Genomic DNA, 15283 nt, shown 5'->3' on the forward strand with positions numbered 1-15283 from the left:
CCCCGAGTACATTCCACTATGCAACCTTCATTCTGGACTCTTATCATAACCATAATACCCCACCATACATCGCTTTTAAACTGTTCTTTCCCTCATCTGTTTCAATGGAGTATACATAATTTGTCCAATTTTTTTCAGTCAGTCCTGTTCTACAACAGTAGCACTATGCAGTATTTGCCCTTTTGTGGCTGAGATATTTCATGCAGCATAAAGTCCTCTAGAGTCATCCATTCTGAATAATATTTCATGAGTCCCTTGTTTTTCAACGCAACGTAGTATTCCATTGTATTATCACCATTTTTTTAATCATCAGATTAGCACGGCATTTTAATCTCTATAGTCTTCTTCCCGAAACTCTGTACCCACAGTCTAGTCATGAGAAAAGCACAAGATAAACTCCACTCCAAAGGATAAAAATCCCCACTGCCATCAAGTTGATCCTGATTCACAGGAACTGTAAAGAACCGAGTAGAACTATCTCGTGGGATTTCTGAAACTATAACTCTTTCTGGAAGCAGACTGATTTCTTTCTCCTGCAAAGTGACTCATAAGTTTAAACCTCCATACTTTTGATTAGTCACTCAATGCATAATCCACTGCTCAACCAGGATTTCCTCTGGTATGCCTTAAAACCATTAAGTTCATTAAAAACTTAATATAAATGAATGAAAAAAGAAAAGCCTGAGGTACTGCCACAGGCAAGAAAAGGCTAAAGACATATGAAAATTAAATGTAATGCAGAAGCATGAATGGAAACCTAAAATAGCAAAACATAACAGTTAAAAACTGAGGAAATCTGAATAAAGGGTTTGTGCTAATACCCTATCAATATTAGCTCATTATTTGTGGCATGTTGTCTTTATTGAGTCACCTGTGACTCATAGCAACCCTATGTATATTAGCTCTAAACCCTGCCCTGAGCCAATCTCCTAATCTACAACAGATCTAATCCCTTTTCTCCAGTCACTGAATCAGTCCTTCTCATCCTAGGTCTTCCTCCCGTGTGCTGTCACTTTATCCTTCCAAGCATGATGTCCCTCTCCAAGGACTGGTCACTTCTGGCCATGTGTCAAAGTATGTGAGAAGGAACTTCAAAATCCTTGCCTCCAGGGAAGAGCCTGGTTTCACCCTCTCTAAGACAAACCTGTTCTTCTGGCAGTCTACAGTACATTCAACATTCTTCTCCAGCACCATAACTCAAAGGCATTGATACTTCTTCTATTATCTCTAGTCATTGTCCAACTCTCAGATGCATAGCAAGTAACTGCGAAGACCAAGGCCAGTATCAGGTGCACCTTAATCTCCAGACTGATACTGTTGCTCTTCAGTACTCTAGAGAGGTTCCCGACAGCAGACTTTCCCAATGTAATTTGTCTTTTGATTTCCTGACTGCTGAGGTAAAGAGTGTTGATTGTAGAACCAAGAAAGCTGATGTCAATCTCTTCTCCCTCCATCATGAAGCTGCCAACTGGCCCAGTGGCAAATCGTTGTTTTCTTGATGCTGAGCTTCAATCTATATTGAAGACCACAGTCTTTGACCTTTTGCAATAAACGCCTTATGTTCTCCTTAGTTTCAATGAGTACGGTTGTGTCATCAGCATGCATAACACAGGTTGTTCATGAGTCTTCCTCCAATCCTGTTGCCACATTCTTCCTCATAAAATCCAGCTTTCAGAATGACCTGTTCTGCATATAGATTTAAAGGTATAAATATAGTATGCATCCTTGATGCACACTTTTCCTGATACTGAACAATGCAGTATTTCCCTGCTGTGTTCCGACTACTGCTTCTTGGTCCAAGTAGAGATTTCACATGAGAACAATTAATTGTTCTGGGAACACTATTTTTCTCAAGGTTAGGAACAATGTGTTGAGATCCACACAGTCAAACACCTTTGCACAGTCACTGAAACATGGATAGATATTCCTCTGGTACTTTCTGCTCTCATCCAACATCCATCTAACATTGGCTATGATGTCCCTAGTGTTAAATTCTCTTCTAAACCCAGCCTGCACATCTGGCAGTTCTCTGCTGTGTTCAAGTAATTTCTGGATTATCTTCAGCAAGACCTTGCTTACATGTGATAGTAGAGATATCATTTGATAATTTCTATACTCTGCTGGGTCACCTTTTTTTTGGAATGAGGATAAATACAGATCTCTTCCAGTTAGTTTGCCAGATAGTAGTCCTTCAGATTTCTTGGCATAACCTGGTGAGCATGTCCAAGGCAGCATCTATTTGCTGAAATATGTCAATTGGTATTCCATCAATTCCTGGGGTCTTGTTTTCTGCCAATTCCTTCAGAGCAGCTTGAACTTCCTCCTTCATCACCCTAGGCTCTTCATCATATGTTGTTTGATATGAAATTCTTCTGTGTCGGCCAATTCTTTTTGGTACAGTGACTCTGTGTACTCCTTCCGTCTTCTTTTGATGTTTTCTGGGTCATTCAACATTCTGCCTTCAGCATTCTAAGTATCGCAACTCAAGGCTTGAATCCGCTTTTCAGTTCCTTCAGCTTAAGAAATGCTAAGCAAGTTCGTCCCTTTTGATTTCAGTACACCAGCTCCTTGGACATTTCATTGTAATACTTTGCTTTGTCTTCCCATGCTGCCTTTTGAAATCTCTGTTCAGCTCCTTAAGGTCTTAATTTTCTCCTCTGCTTTGGCTTCTCAGTGTTGTAGTGCAATATTCAGAGTCTTTTTGTAGCACATTAATGAAAGTAGAAAATAGGTGGGAGAGATGTATCATATTCTTATTCCTTCTGTAATTCTGAAAATGTTCTAAAAATAGTCTATGTTTGTTGGTTTTGTTTGTTTTTTTTTTAAAAAAAGTCAAAACTATTCAAGTGTTCACCCTAAATCACGACAGACCACAATTACAGTAACTCAAAGAAATAAAGTCACAGGGTAGGTTACAGGATTTTCTACACTATAATAAAACATAAAACAACCAGATAACATTCTTTTAAAATTGTGGTAAATATATATGGAACAAAACATTTTCCATTTCAGTATTTTTTACATATAAAATTGAATATTATGTTCATCATGTTGTTCAGCGATCACCAATATCTAAACTTGAGAATTTCTTTAACACACTGCCGCAAATGACGGCAAATGTGTTTCTAAGCATGGTCATCAATTTAAAAAGTGTGAGGCAATGTGTTAAAGAAGTAGTTCCTTTTTTTTAGCTTAAAAGACTTTATTTGAAATGAAAAAATATGTATTTTGTTGGAGTCAGTAAGACTGGCTCAGGATAGTGCATGCTTGGAAGTAGTTGTACATAGGGTCCCTATTAGTTGCAGGCGATTTAACACATAAAAACAATAACAACAACATAACAAGCTTGATAATGTGATTATGTTTTTCTGCTAACCAGAAGTCAACTGTTCAAATTCATTAGCTGCTTCATGGGAAAAAACTGGGCAGCCTACTTCATAATGAGTTATAGCCTTGGATGGCCAATGAAGGATTGCTATAAGTTGAAATTAAATCAACAAAAATTTGGTATGAAGATAAAATTCTAAAATAAAAGTTCAGAATTTCAAGGTGCACAATTGGATGTGTTTTAGTAAGTGACAAAAATGTGCAAATATTTTCCATTTCCACCAAATCATTTCTATTCATAGGGACCCTACATGTCAAAAATTCCTGTAGTGTGTCCACGGCTGTTTCTTTTTATTCTACCTTAACTTTAGAATAGACTTTCTGTGAACTTTTGCAGAACAAAGTGGTTTTTAATTAAATAATCTCTGTCAATTCTTTTAAAGTGATTGTATTTCCCCAAATGCAACCCCATGCCTTCTACCTCTCCTTGTATTTATTATTTTCTCTCAGCTTTGTTCTTTGTCCCTTCCTGCTTTATGAGTTTTACGCAGGCAAATGCTGTTTTTTTTTTACCTTTTTGACTGCTTATTCAAGGAACTGTTAATTGCCTTAATACTATTATATTACTATTATTAATATTATTTAGCTCACAGACCTTTAATAGTCTCTTTTAAAATTACATATTAATTGCATCGTTATCCTAAATGTTGACACATTTTGTAATTCAAAATTAGAGAAAAACCAACTCACTGGTATCATCATAAAATGCTGTGTGGGAACTTGTCAAGCTCATGGTGGCATCAGTTTTTCAATATTTAAATTTTACTTGAAAGCACGAATTTTATCTTTAACAACAAACAATGTCAGTCATCATTTCTCTGAAAGTCACACATCCATTTCATTCATTTTTGAGAGAATGTCATTTAAGTCTGAATAACAAAGGAGGCCTGTCAACTGTTATTTATAAAACTATTACAAGAAAAAAGGGAGACAGCTCAGGGCACAAGTCAGTCAATCATAAAAGTACTTTTTCTCAGAGAGCTATAGTATTTCAGAATACAGAAAGATTTTATGTATACCACGTACATCACATTTCCTTAAGCAGAACAGCACAGAAGTACTCGAGGTTCAAAAGCAATGAAAATTAAAAATTCTGGCTGTATCACCATGAATAATCTTAAATGAATTGCTGTTTTTCAGTTATTCTAAGTATGCTGCAGTAAAGAACACAAGGACTATTTGGGGGCAATACCTTTATTACTGGCACAGAGCTAGTAGTTTTACGCATTTTATATCATCTGTGCAAATGTCACTACAGTAGAAAAGATAGGTCAGTGTTATGAAAGCAGTTTTGACCTTGCAGACCCCGTCAGAGCCACACTTCGAGAACCTCTGCTGAACAAAGCACTGCTTGGTGCCTGGAACACAGTAAACTGAAAAACTAGGAGAGAGAAATATAACATTTGCTTCTAAGCTTATGGGGATTCAGAAGCAAACAGAACATTTACCTGAGTCAGATAGAAGACATGAGTATGTGGGACTGTAAACAGAGCATTGACTGCACCACGGAAGGTATAGATCTGTTGGTGTGGGTCCCCGACAAAGATCTTTCCACATGGCTGAGAGAGAACTATATTCATGATAGCTGTAACCAAATAAGAGGGAAAATAAGAGCTCTGAGGAATTCCAAACCACAGAGTAAAACCGTATTTTTAAAAGATAAGGATGAAAACACTTTTATAAAGCTACACCACGCTGAACAGAAAGTTGCCTTCTCCTACAGACTAGGCACTCTATCTCTCAGTGTCATCAAGTTAGAACTGACTCCTTGTTGACCCACCAGTCGATTTTGAAAGGCTGTAAACGACCAAAGAGGAGACTGCTCATCTTTCTCTAGCAAGTGGATATGAACCATCTGCCTCTGGGATGGCAGTGCAACTCCTTACTCGCTAGGTCACCAGAGTAGTACCGGACAGGCACACTCAATTAAAAGAAACAATTTTCTCATGGTACAAAAAACCAAAACAGTTTCTGGTCCTAAGAATGCAGCTTATCATTGTTGTTGTTGTTGTTGTCATGTGCCGTCGAGTCGTTTCCGACTCATAGCGACCCTATGCACAACAGCCCTAAACCCTGCTCTATCCTGCGCCAACCGCACCGCCTCTGACACACCCATCCCGATTACCCCAGTCACCGAATCAATCCATCTCATAGAGGGTCTTCCCCTCCTGCGTTGTCCCTCAACCCTCCCAAGCATGATGTCCCTCTCCAAGGACCCGTCCCTCCTGGCAACATGTCCAAAGTATGTCAGACGAAGCCCCAGAATCCTTGCCTCCAAGGAGTAGCTTGGTTTAATCCTCTCCAAGATAAATCTGTTCGTTTTCTTGGCAGTCCAGGGTACATTCAGTACCCTTCTCCAGCACCATAGCTCAAAAGCATCCACTCTCCTTCTAACATCCCTAGTCATTGTCCAACTCTCTGATGCAAAACAAGCGATTGCAAATACCATGGCCTGTATCAGGCGCACCTTAGTCTCCAGAGAGACACTGTTGCTCCTGAGTACTTTAGAGAGGTCCCTAACAGCAGACTTTATCATTAGTCTTAGAAAAATTAGTAAGTGTAAAAAGCCATAAAGGCTTTCATAAAATGAGACCCATTATCTTCTCCCATAACACCATGAAACTTAAAGGTGACCCACAAACTCCTAATCATGATACTATCTGCTCTTTCATACAAATTTTTCACCCCAAATTGACTACATTTTTCCATGCAAGCATGAATGAAGATTACCGGTTCTTATTATGATAACTTATCCTTAGTTAATATGTTAGGAGAAGCCTAAGAAGAACATTTGGAGGAAAATTAAGTCTGTTTGGGAATGTAAAAATGATTTAAATTCAAATAAAAAGGATTTCTGAGTAAGAGTATAATTTGTTGCTCTTCTTTAAAAAAAAAGGGAGAGAAGTGCAGCAATGAATGGATGGAAATCCAAAATCTCTGTAAATGTTCATTAAAATTATTAAAATAAAAAATTACCAAAAAAAAAAAGGAAGAATCTACTTATTTCACATATATGGCCTCTTACATAATCATGATGTTGTTTCTATGTATTTGAGACTACTGATGTCCTGAATAGTTTATCACCTGGAGTACAGTCCTGGGCCTCATCCACAAAGATAGCATCAAAAGAGGCAAGCAAAGGCTTACTCAGCTGCCAAAGTTTCAAATAGCCTAAAAGAAAGGAGTAACAAGAGTCACAACTCATAAGTAATGCAGTTACATTTAACAGATACTAATATTTGGAAACTCTCATACCATCATGAGTCATTTGGTAAGCCTCTTCTTTACACTCCCCCAATTTCTGCATATTGTCCCAAAGTCGGCTGGCTTCAAGGATACTATTCTAGAAAACAAGTAATACAGTAACTCATAGTTGAATACCCTGAAAAACATGACATCTAAAAAAACACTTTAAAAAAAAATAAAAAAACACTTTAATTTCTACAGTTCAGCAGTCAAATTAAAGGCTGATATGAATATGAACTCAGATCATCTGTTAAAGGTTCTACAATAAGCTTTTAATACTTCCGAGTTTTTCAAGTGCAGAGATAGGGCAATAACAAGAAATATGACATATCTCGGTCATATCACTGTTACACTGTTTGATGAGCCAGAAAAAGACAGATTATTCTTCTAGATTCAATCTGACATTTAACTCATAAAAAGAATGACAAGTGATTGAATAAACTTCATATATATAAAAAAATAAATGTATTTGTTTAGTATCAATAATGGAAAAAAATGTGAAAGGAGATTTCTAATCTGTAGAAAACACTGGATACCAAGTGTCGAAAGCACAATGACAAGCTGGTATAACCTTGAACAAGTCATTCAATTTCTGCATCTCAGACATTAAATAAGGAAGACAATGATGAAAATTAAATATGATGTCTATGAGTTAACAGGAAAAAATACTGTACAATTCAGTATTATGATGGGTCTTCAACTTCCTGTCAGTAGTTCTGAAGTAGTAAAAGACAGCAATAACAATGTACCATAACAACTCTTTTCTTTTCTCTCTAGGCCTCTAATACTTAAGTTATTTAGGTACTCACCAATTTTTCACTCTGTTCGACCATGACTCTCTGGCCTTGGTTATTTTTACACCAAATAGGCACATGATCAATAGTTATTTCTTCATCTGCAGAGGCAAAGAAGTTTTCTAAAGTCTTACATACTAGCTTGGCCCTTATGAATCCACCTTTCCCTTCAGCAAGGACAAAATTGACCATGAAGGGTGTTAACTTGAAGAGATTCAATTTCTTCTTTAATTGGTACCTGTAATACATGTTACAAATTAACAGTATCTGGCTTTACAGGCAATGTGGCATTCTCAAATGGCACTACACATTAGCTCCAAATATTACGTACAAGTGGTGTTGTTGTTGTTAAGTGCTAACAAGTCATCTGTGACTCACAGGAACCTGAAGCACAATAGCTATGAACCCCGACCTATCATGAACCAGTCTCACAGTCTCTGACACATCTACTCCCATTACCCCAGTTACTGTGTCAATCCATCTCATCTGGGGTCTTCTTCTCTCGCACTATCCCTGTCCCTCTACCCTTCCAAGCATGATGACCTTCTCAAGGACTGGTCCTTCTTGGCCACATGCCCAAAGTATATGAGATAGGGCTTCAAAATCCTTGCCTCCAAGGAGACAGCTTGGTTTCACCCTAAGACTGACATGTTTGTTCTCTTGGCAGTCCATATACTCTTCTCCAGCACCACTACAACACAAGGCATCAAGTCTTCTGTCATCTTTAGTCACTGTCCAGTTCTCTGATGTATAACATATAATTTACAAGACCATAGCCTAGACAGGGTGCACTTTAGTCTAAATTGCCATCATTGTTCTTTAGCATTTTGGAGAGATCCTTGACAGTAGATTTCCCCAATGCAATTTGTCTTTTAATTTCCTGACTGCTGGTGCCAAAGTGTTTGTTGACTGTGGAGCTGAGTAAGCTGAATAGCCTCAATCTCTTCTCCATTTATCACGGTACTGCCAATTGGCTCAGTGGTGAGAATCTTTTGTCTTTCTGATGGTGAGGACATACCAAAGACTACAGGACTTTACTTTCTACAGCAAATGCTTCACTAGTTTCAGCAAGCAAGGTTTTATCATCTGTATAACGCAGGTTGTTGATGAGTCTTCCTCCAATCCTGATACCACATTCCTCATAAAGCCCAGCCTCCAGAATGATCTATTCTACATATAGATTGAAAAGGTATGAAGATGGATGCCTGATACACGTCTTTTCTAATTTTGAACCATGCGGTGTTTTCTTGTTCTGTTCTAATGACTGCTTCCTGGTTCAAGTACAGGTTTTACATGAGCACAATTAAGTGTTCTGGGATTCCCATTCTCCTCAAGATTAACCACAATGTGTTGTGATCCTCACAGACAAATGCCTTTGCATAGTCAAAGAAACACAGACATTCCTCTGGTCCTCTCTGCTTTCAGCCAAGATCCATATGACATTGGATCTCTGGTGATCTAGTAGTAAGAAACTGTGTTGCATTCACAAAGCCATGAGGTTTGAATCCACCAGCTGCTCTGCAGGAGAAAGATGGGCAATCTCCTCATATGCTCTGAATCTTAACTGTCTCTGAAAACTCACCAGAGGGTCAACTATGGATCATTTCCAACTCACCAGTACATATAGGTAAGAGGGGGTGGGGGGAAGGAAGAGATTTTTTTGCCAGGCCCAAGTGATTTGAAATAGTTAATACTACATTGGCTCTCAAGAATTCCCTTATAATAACCCAAAAGATGACTTCACGTAACACAGATAACACTATTTAAAACTGGATGGATACTGAAAGCCGCCTTGATGGGCAATGAAATTTTCCTGAAGGTTTCAAGTCCAATGTGATGATGGGTGAGAAGGCCGTAGGAAACTTGAATAGAGTACACCTCATCAACTTCCTTCCCTTCCTCGAATAGCCTAAACATGATCACGATTGTGGTACAATAAACTTGAGGCAAGTAATTTTGACTTTCAATGCTTCAGTTCTGGGCAAAGGAGAATGTGCTCTTCACAAAGTTACTGTTATCTGTAAGCATCATATTTTTTATTTAATAAGGTGTAAATCAGTTATTTTATCTTCATATGTATTCCCTTTTAAAAGGAGTTGATAGCATTAAAGCTTCTTGGAGTCATTATGGATCTATGAACATAATGATTGTATTCTTATAAACATTAATAAGAAATAGCAGTGATGATGGTAACAATACTCACTTACGCCCAACGTGTCCATAGGCCATGGAATGAAAGGTTTTACAGATGACATTGCTGGGGAAGACTAATTCAGCCTGCTTTGCGATGCTCTTGTTGAATGTCACATAGAGAAATCTGCTCTCAGACCACTTCTCAGCATATTTGACCAAAGTAGAAGTCTTTCCAGTGCCTGAAGAAGACAAAAGGAAAGGACATGACATGCTGCTTCTGTGAGGAAATAATGATCTAAAGGACACCTTAAACTAGTCTTATCCATACTTCTCACCCCATGCTTAAAACTAAGGTAAAGATTAATTCTTTAGTGCTGGCAAAAATAGTGTGGTGAAAAGAGCTGCTGATTATAAAATTAATCTGGGTTAGAATCTCGGCTCCAACAAATTCTACCTGAATATAATAAAATACAAGCCACCTGAACTTCAGTTTTCTCACAGTAATATATGGACACTTACTTACCTTGAGGGTTTATGAGAATAAATAGAATTATCAATTATTAAAACTCATTATAATAATGAAAAGGATTTTAAGTAGAAACTTTTTATTAAGAAATAGCAGCTTTTATTGGTTTAGGAGTCACTTCCAATTCTAATTCTTTCTGAATTTTCTTGTCTGCCTTGCTCTCTATCACTCATTCAATTGTTGTTGTTGTTGTTATGTGCCGTCGAGTTGCTTGCGACTCATGGCGACCCTATGTACAACAGCCCTAAACTCCGCTCTGTCCTGTGCCAATCGCACTGTCTCTGACACGCCCATTCCGATTATCCCAGTCAATGAATCAATCCACCCCATAGAGGGCCTTCCCCTCCTGCGCTGTCCCTCCACCCTCCCAAGCATGATGTCCTTCTCCAAGAACCGGTCTCTCCTCACAACATGTCCAAAGTATGTTAAACGGAGCCTCAGAATCCTTGCCTCCAAGGAGCCACCCGGTTTAACCCTTTCCAGGACAAATCTGTTTGTTTTCCTAGCAGTCCATGGTATTCTCAATACTCTTCTCCAGCACCACAGCTCAAAGGCATCAATTCTCCTTCTATCCTTTTTGGTCATTGTCCAACTCTCTGATGCATAACAAGTGACTGCGAAGACCATGGCCTGTATCAGATGCACCTTAGTCTCAAGAGAGACACCATTGCTCTTCAGTACTTAGGAGAGGTCCCTAACAGCAGACATTCCCATGGCAATGTGCCTTTTAATTTCCTGGCTACTGGTGCCAAGAGTGTTGACTGTGGAGCCAAGCAAACTAAAGCTGTGTACAATCTCAGTCTCTTCACCATCCATCCTGATGCTGCCAATTGGTCCAGTGGTGAGAATCTTTGTCTTCTTGACCTTGAGCCTCAATCCTTATTGTAGGCTGCAGTCCTTGACCCTCTCTGCAGCATGTGCTTTAGGTCCTCTTCAGTTTCAGCAAGCAAGGTTGTGTCATCTGCATAATGCAGATTGTTGATAAACCGTCCACCAATCTTGACCCCACATTTCTCCTCATAGAACCCAGCCTCCCGGATAATCTGTTCTGCATATAGGTTGAAAAGGTATGGAGATAGGATCCATCCCTGGCGTACGCCCTTCCCAATTTTGAACCATGCAGTGTTCCCTTGCTCTATTCTGACGACTGCCTCCTGGTCCAAGTATAGGTTTCGCATTAGCACGATCAAGTGTTCTGGGATCCCCATTCTTCTCAGAGTCAGCCACAGTTTGTTATGATCCACACAGTCAAATGCCTTTGCACAGTCAATGAAACACAGATAGCTGGGCATCTAAAAGGTCCATCACACTCCCCATCCATCTTCCCAGGTAACACTGAAGACACCAAACCGCGCGGCATTCGTTCCGCAGGCCATGCAGACAGGGTGGAAGGAGCCTCACTGGCAGAAAGCTGGGCATCTAAAGGGTCCATCACACTCCTCACCCATCTTCCCAGGTAACAATGAAGACGCCAAACTGCGCGGCATTTGTCCTGGCCCTTGGGCCTGTGGCCCTCAGGCCAAGAAAAACCTATCTACATACCAGTTCTACAGGATGCATCACCTTTGCTCGGGAAACATTACAAATGAACTTCAGAGACACTGGTCCCAAGATAAGGAACTATGAGAAGTTGATGTGTTTGGAATCACAGAACCCAAGCTTATATTATATATAAGCTATTAGATCAAGGACTGGTCAATGGGAGATAGATGTGAAGGGAGTGGGTAGAAGTGGATGGGTATCCTGGTGGATGGTGGAGCAGAGAAATAAGTGGGTAAAGACACATGTGCCAAAGGCAGGGACAACACTGACACTAATTTTTAACTCCACAATAAAGGATATACCTTTAACTTGCTGGTCTGTCTGATACTTCTCTAAATCTGAACATTTACATTAAGACAGACTAGGAAGAAGGATTGGCCATCCACTTCTGAAATAGCAGGCCTCTGAAAACCCTATGTACAACAGAACACTCATTCAATTATTAAACTTTTTATTCATGAAACAAGAATATACAATATATCCTCCACATGTCCAGCTATATGCTACACCATGTGTGTCACTTATCAAAATCATTTTAGCTTTACAGGCCTGTTTCTTTCCCATAAAATTCAAAAATTAAATTTAAAAAAAGTACCTAATTTCATTTCAGACACAACAGGACTACTTGGAAAACTAACAAAATAATGCAGAAGTGTTTATAAAACATATATGTTGATTATTTTTACCAAATAATTCAGAGAGCATATTAAAAAGCTTTCATCAAGAAGCCATAGAAATAATGGGAGTCAAAAAAAAAAAAAAAAAGAAAGAAATAATGGGAGTCAATTTAGCATGGGGACAAACAAAAAAGCAGAAGCAAGAGGCGAGGATAAAATGAAAAAGAATAAAAGTCCTATTTTTGAAGGGAAATAGATCTAGCTTTGAATTCTGATTCCATCCATTATTTGCTTATCTGATTCAAATTATGTTAATTTCTCTGGGTTTTAGTTTCTTTATACATAAATTAGGAGTAACTGACCAATCTTAAAAACATGTATGCTTAGCACACTGTCAGGAACATGTTGTTGTTGCTATGTGCCACTGAATTAACTACAACTCATAGCGACCCTTTGCACAATACCTCTAAATCCTGCTCTAGCCTGAGCTAATCTCACTGTTTCTGACACACCTATTACTATTAGCCCAGTTATTGTGCCAATCATCTCACTAAGGTCTTCCTCTCCTTTGCTGTCCCTAGATCCTTTCAAGTATGATATCCTTCTCCAAATACCGGTGCCTCCATGCAACACGGCCAAAGTATGGGAGACAGAGTCTCAAAATGCTTGCCACTAGGAGCAGCTTTGTTTCAGCCTCTCAGGAGCCCCTTTGTTTCAGCCTCTCTAGGACAGATCTGTTAGTTTTCTTGGTAGTCCATGGTATGTTCAATACTCTTCTTCAGTACCACAACTCAAAGGCATCAATTCTTCTATCATCCTTGGTCACTCCAACTCAAAGGCATCAATTCTTCATCTGTCATCCTTGGTCATTATCCAACTCAAAGACATCAATTCTTCATCTACCATCCTCGGTCACTGTCCAGCTCTCTGACACTTAGCAAGTAACTGCAAAAACCATGGCCTGGATCAGGTGCACTTTAGACTCTAGACTGGCATCACTGCTTCTCAGTACTCTGGAAAGTCTCTGACAACAGATTTACATAATGCAATTCATCTTTTGATTATATGATTGCTGGTGCCAAGAGTATTGATTGTGGAACCAAGCAAGCTGAAATTAACAGTCTCAATCTCTTCTCCAACCATCATGGTGCTGCCAAGGGGCCCTGTGGTGAGAATCTCCATCTTCTTGTTGTTGAGCTTCAATGCATATTGCAAACTACCCTTGACCCTCTGCAGCAAATGCTTCAGGCTCTCCTCAGTTTCAGCAAGTAAGTTTGTGTCATCTGAATAATGCAGTTGTTGATGATCTTTCTCCAATCCTGATGCACATTCCTTCTCATAAAGTCTAACCTCTTGAATAATCTGTTCTGCATACAGAATATTCTGAACACTACCTCCTAGTCCAAGTACAAGTTTCACATAAGCACAATCAAGTGTTCTGGGATTTCCATTCTCCTTAAGGTTAGACACAATATGTTGTAATTCACACAGTCAAATGCCTTTGCATAGCCAATAAAAGACAGATAGACAATTCTCTAGTACTCTGCTTTCAGCCAAGATCCATCTGACATTGGCAATGATGTCACTAGTGCCACAACCTCTTCTAAACCCATCTTGTATTTCTGGTAGTTCTCTACCTATGTACTCTTCCAGTCTGCTGATAATCTCCAGCAGGATTTTGTTTGTGTGTGATCTCAGTGATATCATTCTATAATTTCCACACTTTTTGGATCAACATTTTATTAAATGGGAATAAATATAAATCTCTTCCAGTTGGCCAGGTGGTTGTCCTCCAGATATCTTGGCACAGCCTAGTGAGCACTGCCAGGACTGCATCTATTTTTTTAAATAAGTCAATTGGTATTCCATCAATTCCTGGAGCCCTGTTTTTTGCCAATTCCCTGAGAGCAGCCCAACTTCCTCATTCATCACAACTGAATCCTTAACGTAAGTTATTTCATGGAAATATTTCTGTATCAGTCAGTTATTTTTTGGTACAGTGACTCTGTGTACTCCTTCCGTCACTTTTTGATGCTTCCTGGATCATTCACTATTCTGCCCATAGCATGCTTAAGTACAGTCAGGCACATAGGAGGCATGTAATAAATTATTACCGTTGCTGGCACCAGAAGAGCACTTGGCAACTATAGAACCTTCTCTTCTACATTCAGACACCCCTTGAAAGCCAGCATCCCTGACTACCTGACACACTCACTGTCAGCACCCTGATCAGGTGACTTTCCTCTCAGGTCCCACCCTCACCCAGCCCCACCTACTGAAGTCCCATACCTGGACAGCACCTGGCCAACTCAGAACCTTCTCTTCTACACTCAGCCCTGCTTTGGGTCTTAGGGCCTTTGGCCCTTGGGTCAAATGGGCAATACCAATGCTAAGGATCCATCCAAGACATTGCACTTCCCAGTTACATCATCCTATTTTGCCAGCTGTATGCCCTAATTGGATGGCCCCAGCAATCAGCATCTACTGGAACATGGTCTAGGAGTAAAAGGACAAGGACAAAGTACTTGTTGCAAACCATCAGAGAGAGTGGTGAATAGAGTTAACGAATCTGACTGTACCACTCTTCAGATCAAGGTGCACAACAGACTTTAGGAGAGAGGGCTGCAACCAGAAAACAACAAGATTTCCACCCCAGAGAACTTAACTACTGGACCAGAGAGGAAAGAATAGAAACAGCTGCCCTTACCCCACCCTCCAGACCCAGCAAACTGGACCAGAGAGGAAAGACCACAGACAGACTGAGTTTCCATTCCCCTGGAGTGCTAACCTCTCCAAATGATGCAAGTCCTCCATGAGCTCAGGGACCTGAGAGAAATTCAGGCAGGGTGAGCTGCCCCTTTCTCTTTTAGAGCGGTGAGCTCCCCAATGAAAGCAGTCACACAAGGATCTACTGGGGCACCAGGCAGGAAAAAAAAATCTTATCTCACTAATGACACAGATCAGCAGACTACCTCACAGTCTACTTAAACCAGAACTTGAAGAATTACAGCAGTCTACAAGCAAAAGCCAAGAGGAAC

The 15283-nt window shown here is 39.6% G+C and overlaps 1 protein-coding gene across 2 annotated transcripts in view; it reads right to left on the reverse strand.

Annotated features, from left to right (window-relative positions):
- FBXO18 (F-box protein, helicase, 18) overlaps positions 1 to 15283 on the reverse strand; it is an 80479-nt gene that overhangs the window by 34009 nt on the left and 31187 nt on the right. For both annotated transcript variants that reach the window (XM_006891865.1, XM_006891864.1), the window contains 5 exons: positions 9631 to 9799; positions 7443 to 7665; positions 6643 to 6730; positions 6472 to 6558; positions 4836 to 4972 (listed from right to left, as the gene is read on the reverse strand). In XM_006891865.1, the coding sequence (XP_006891927.1) occupies positions 4836 to 4972; positions 6472 to 6558; positions 6643 to 6730; positions 7443 to 7665; positions 9631 to 9799 (704 nt within the window). The remainder of the gene's footprint in view (positions 1 to 4835; positions 4973 to 6471; positions 6559 to 6642; positions 6731 to 7442; positions 7666 to 9630; positions 9800 to 15283) is intronic.

The sequence above is a fragment of the Elephantulus edwardii genome, unplaced genomic scaffold (genome assembly GCF_000299155.1).
Source record: "Elephantulus edwardii isolate Elephantulus edwardi_28Jun2011 unplaced genomic scaffold, EleEdw1.0 scaffold00105, whole genome shotgun sequence".
In the NCBI taxonomy this organism is placed as follows: domain Eukaryota; kingdom Metazoa; phylum Chordata; class Mammalia; order Macroscelidea; family Macroscelididae; genus Elephantulus; species Elephantulus edwardii.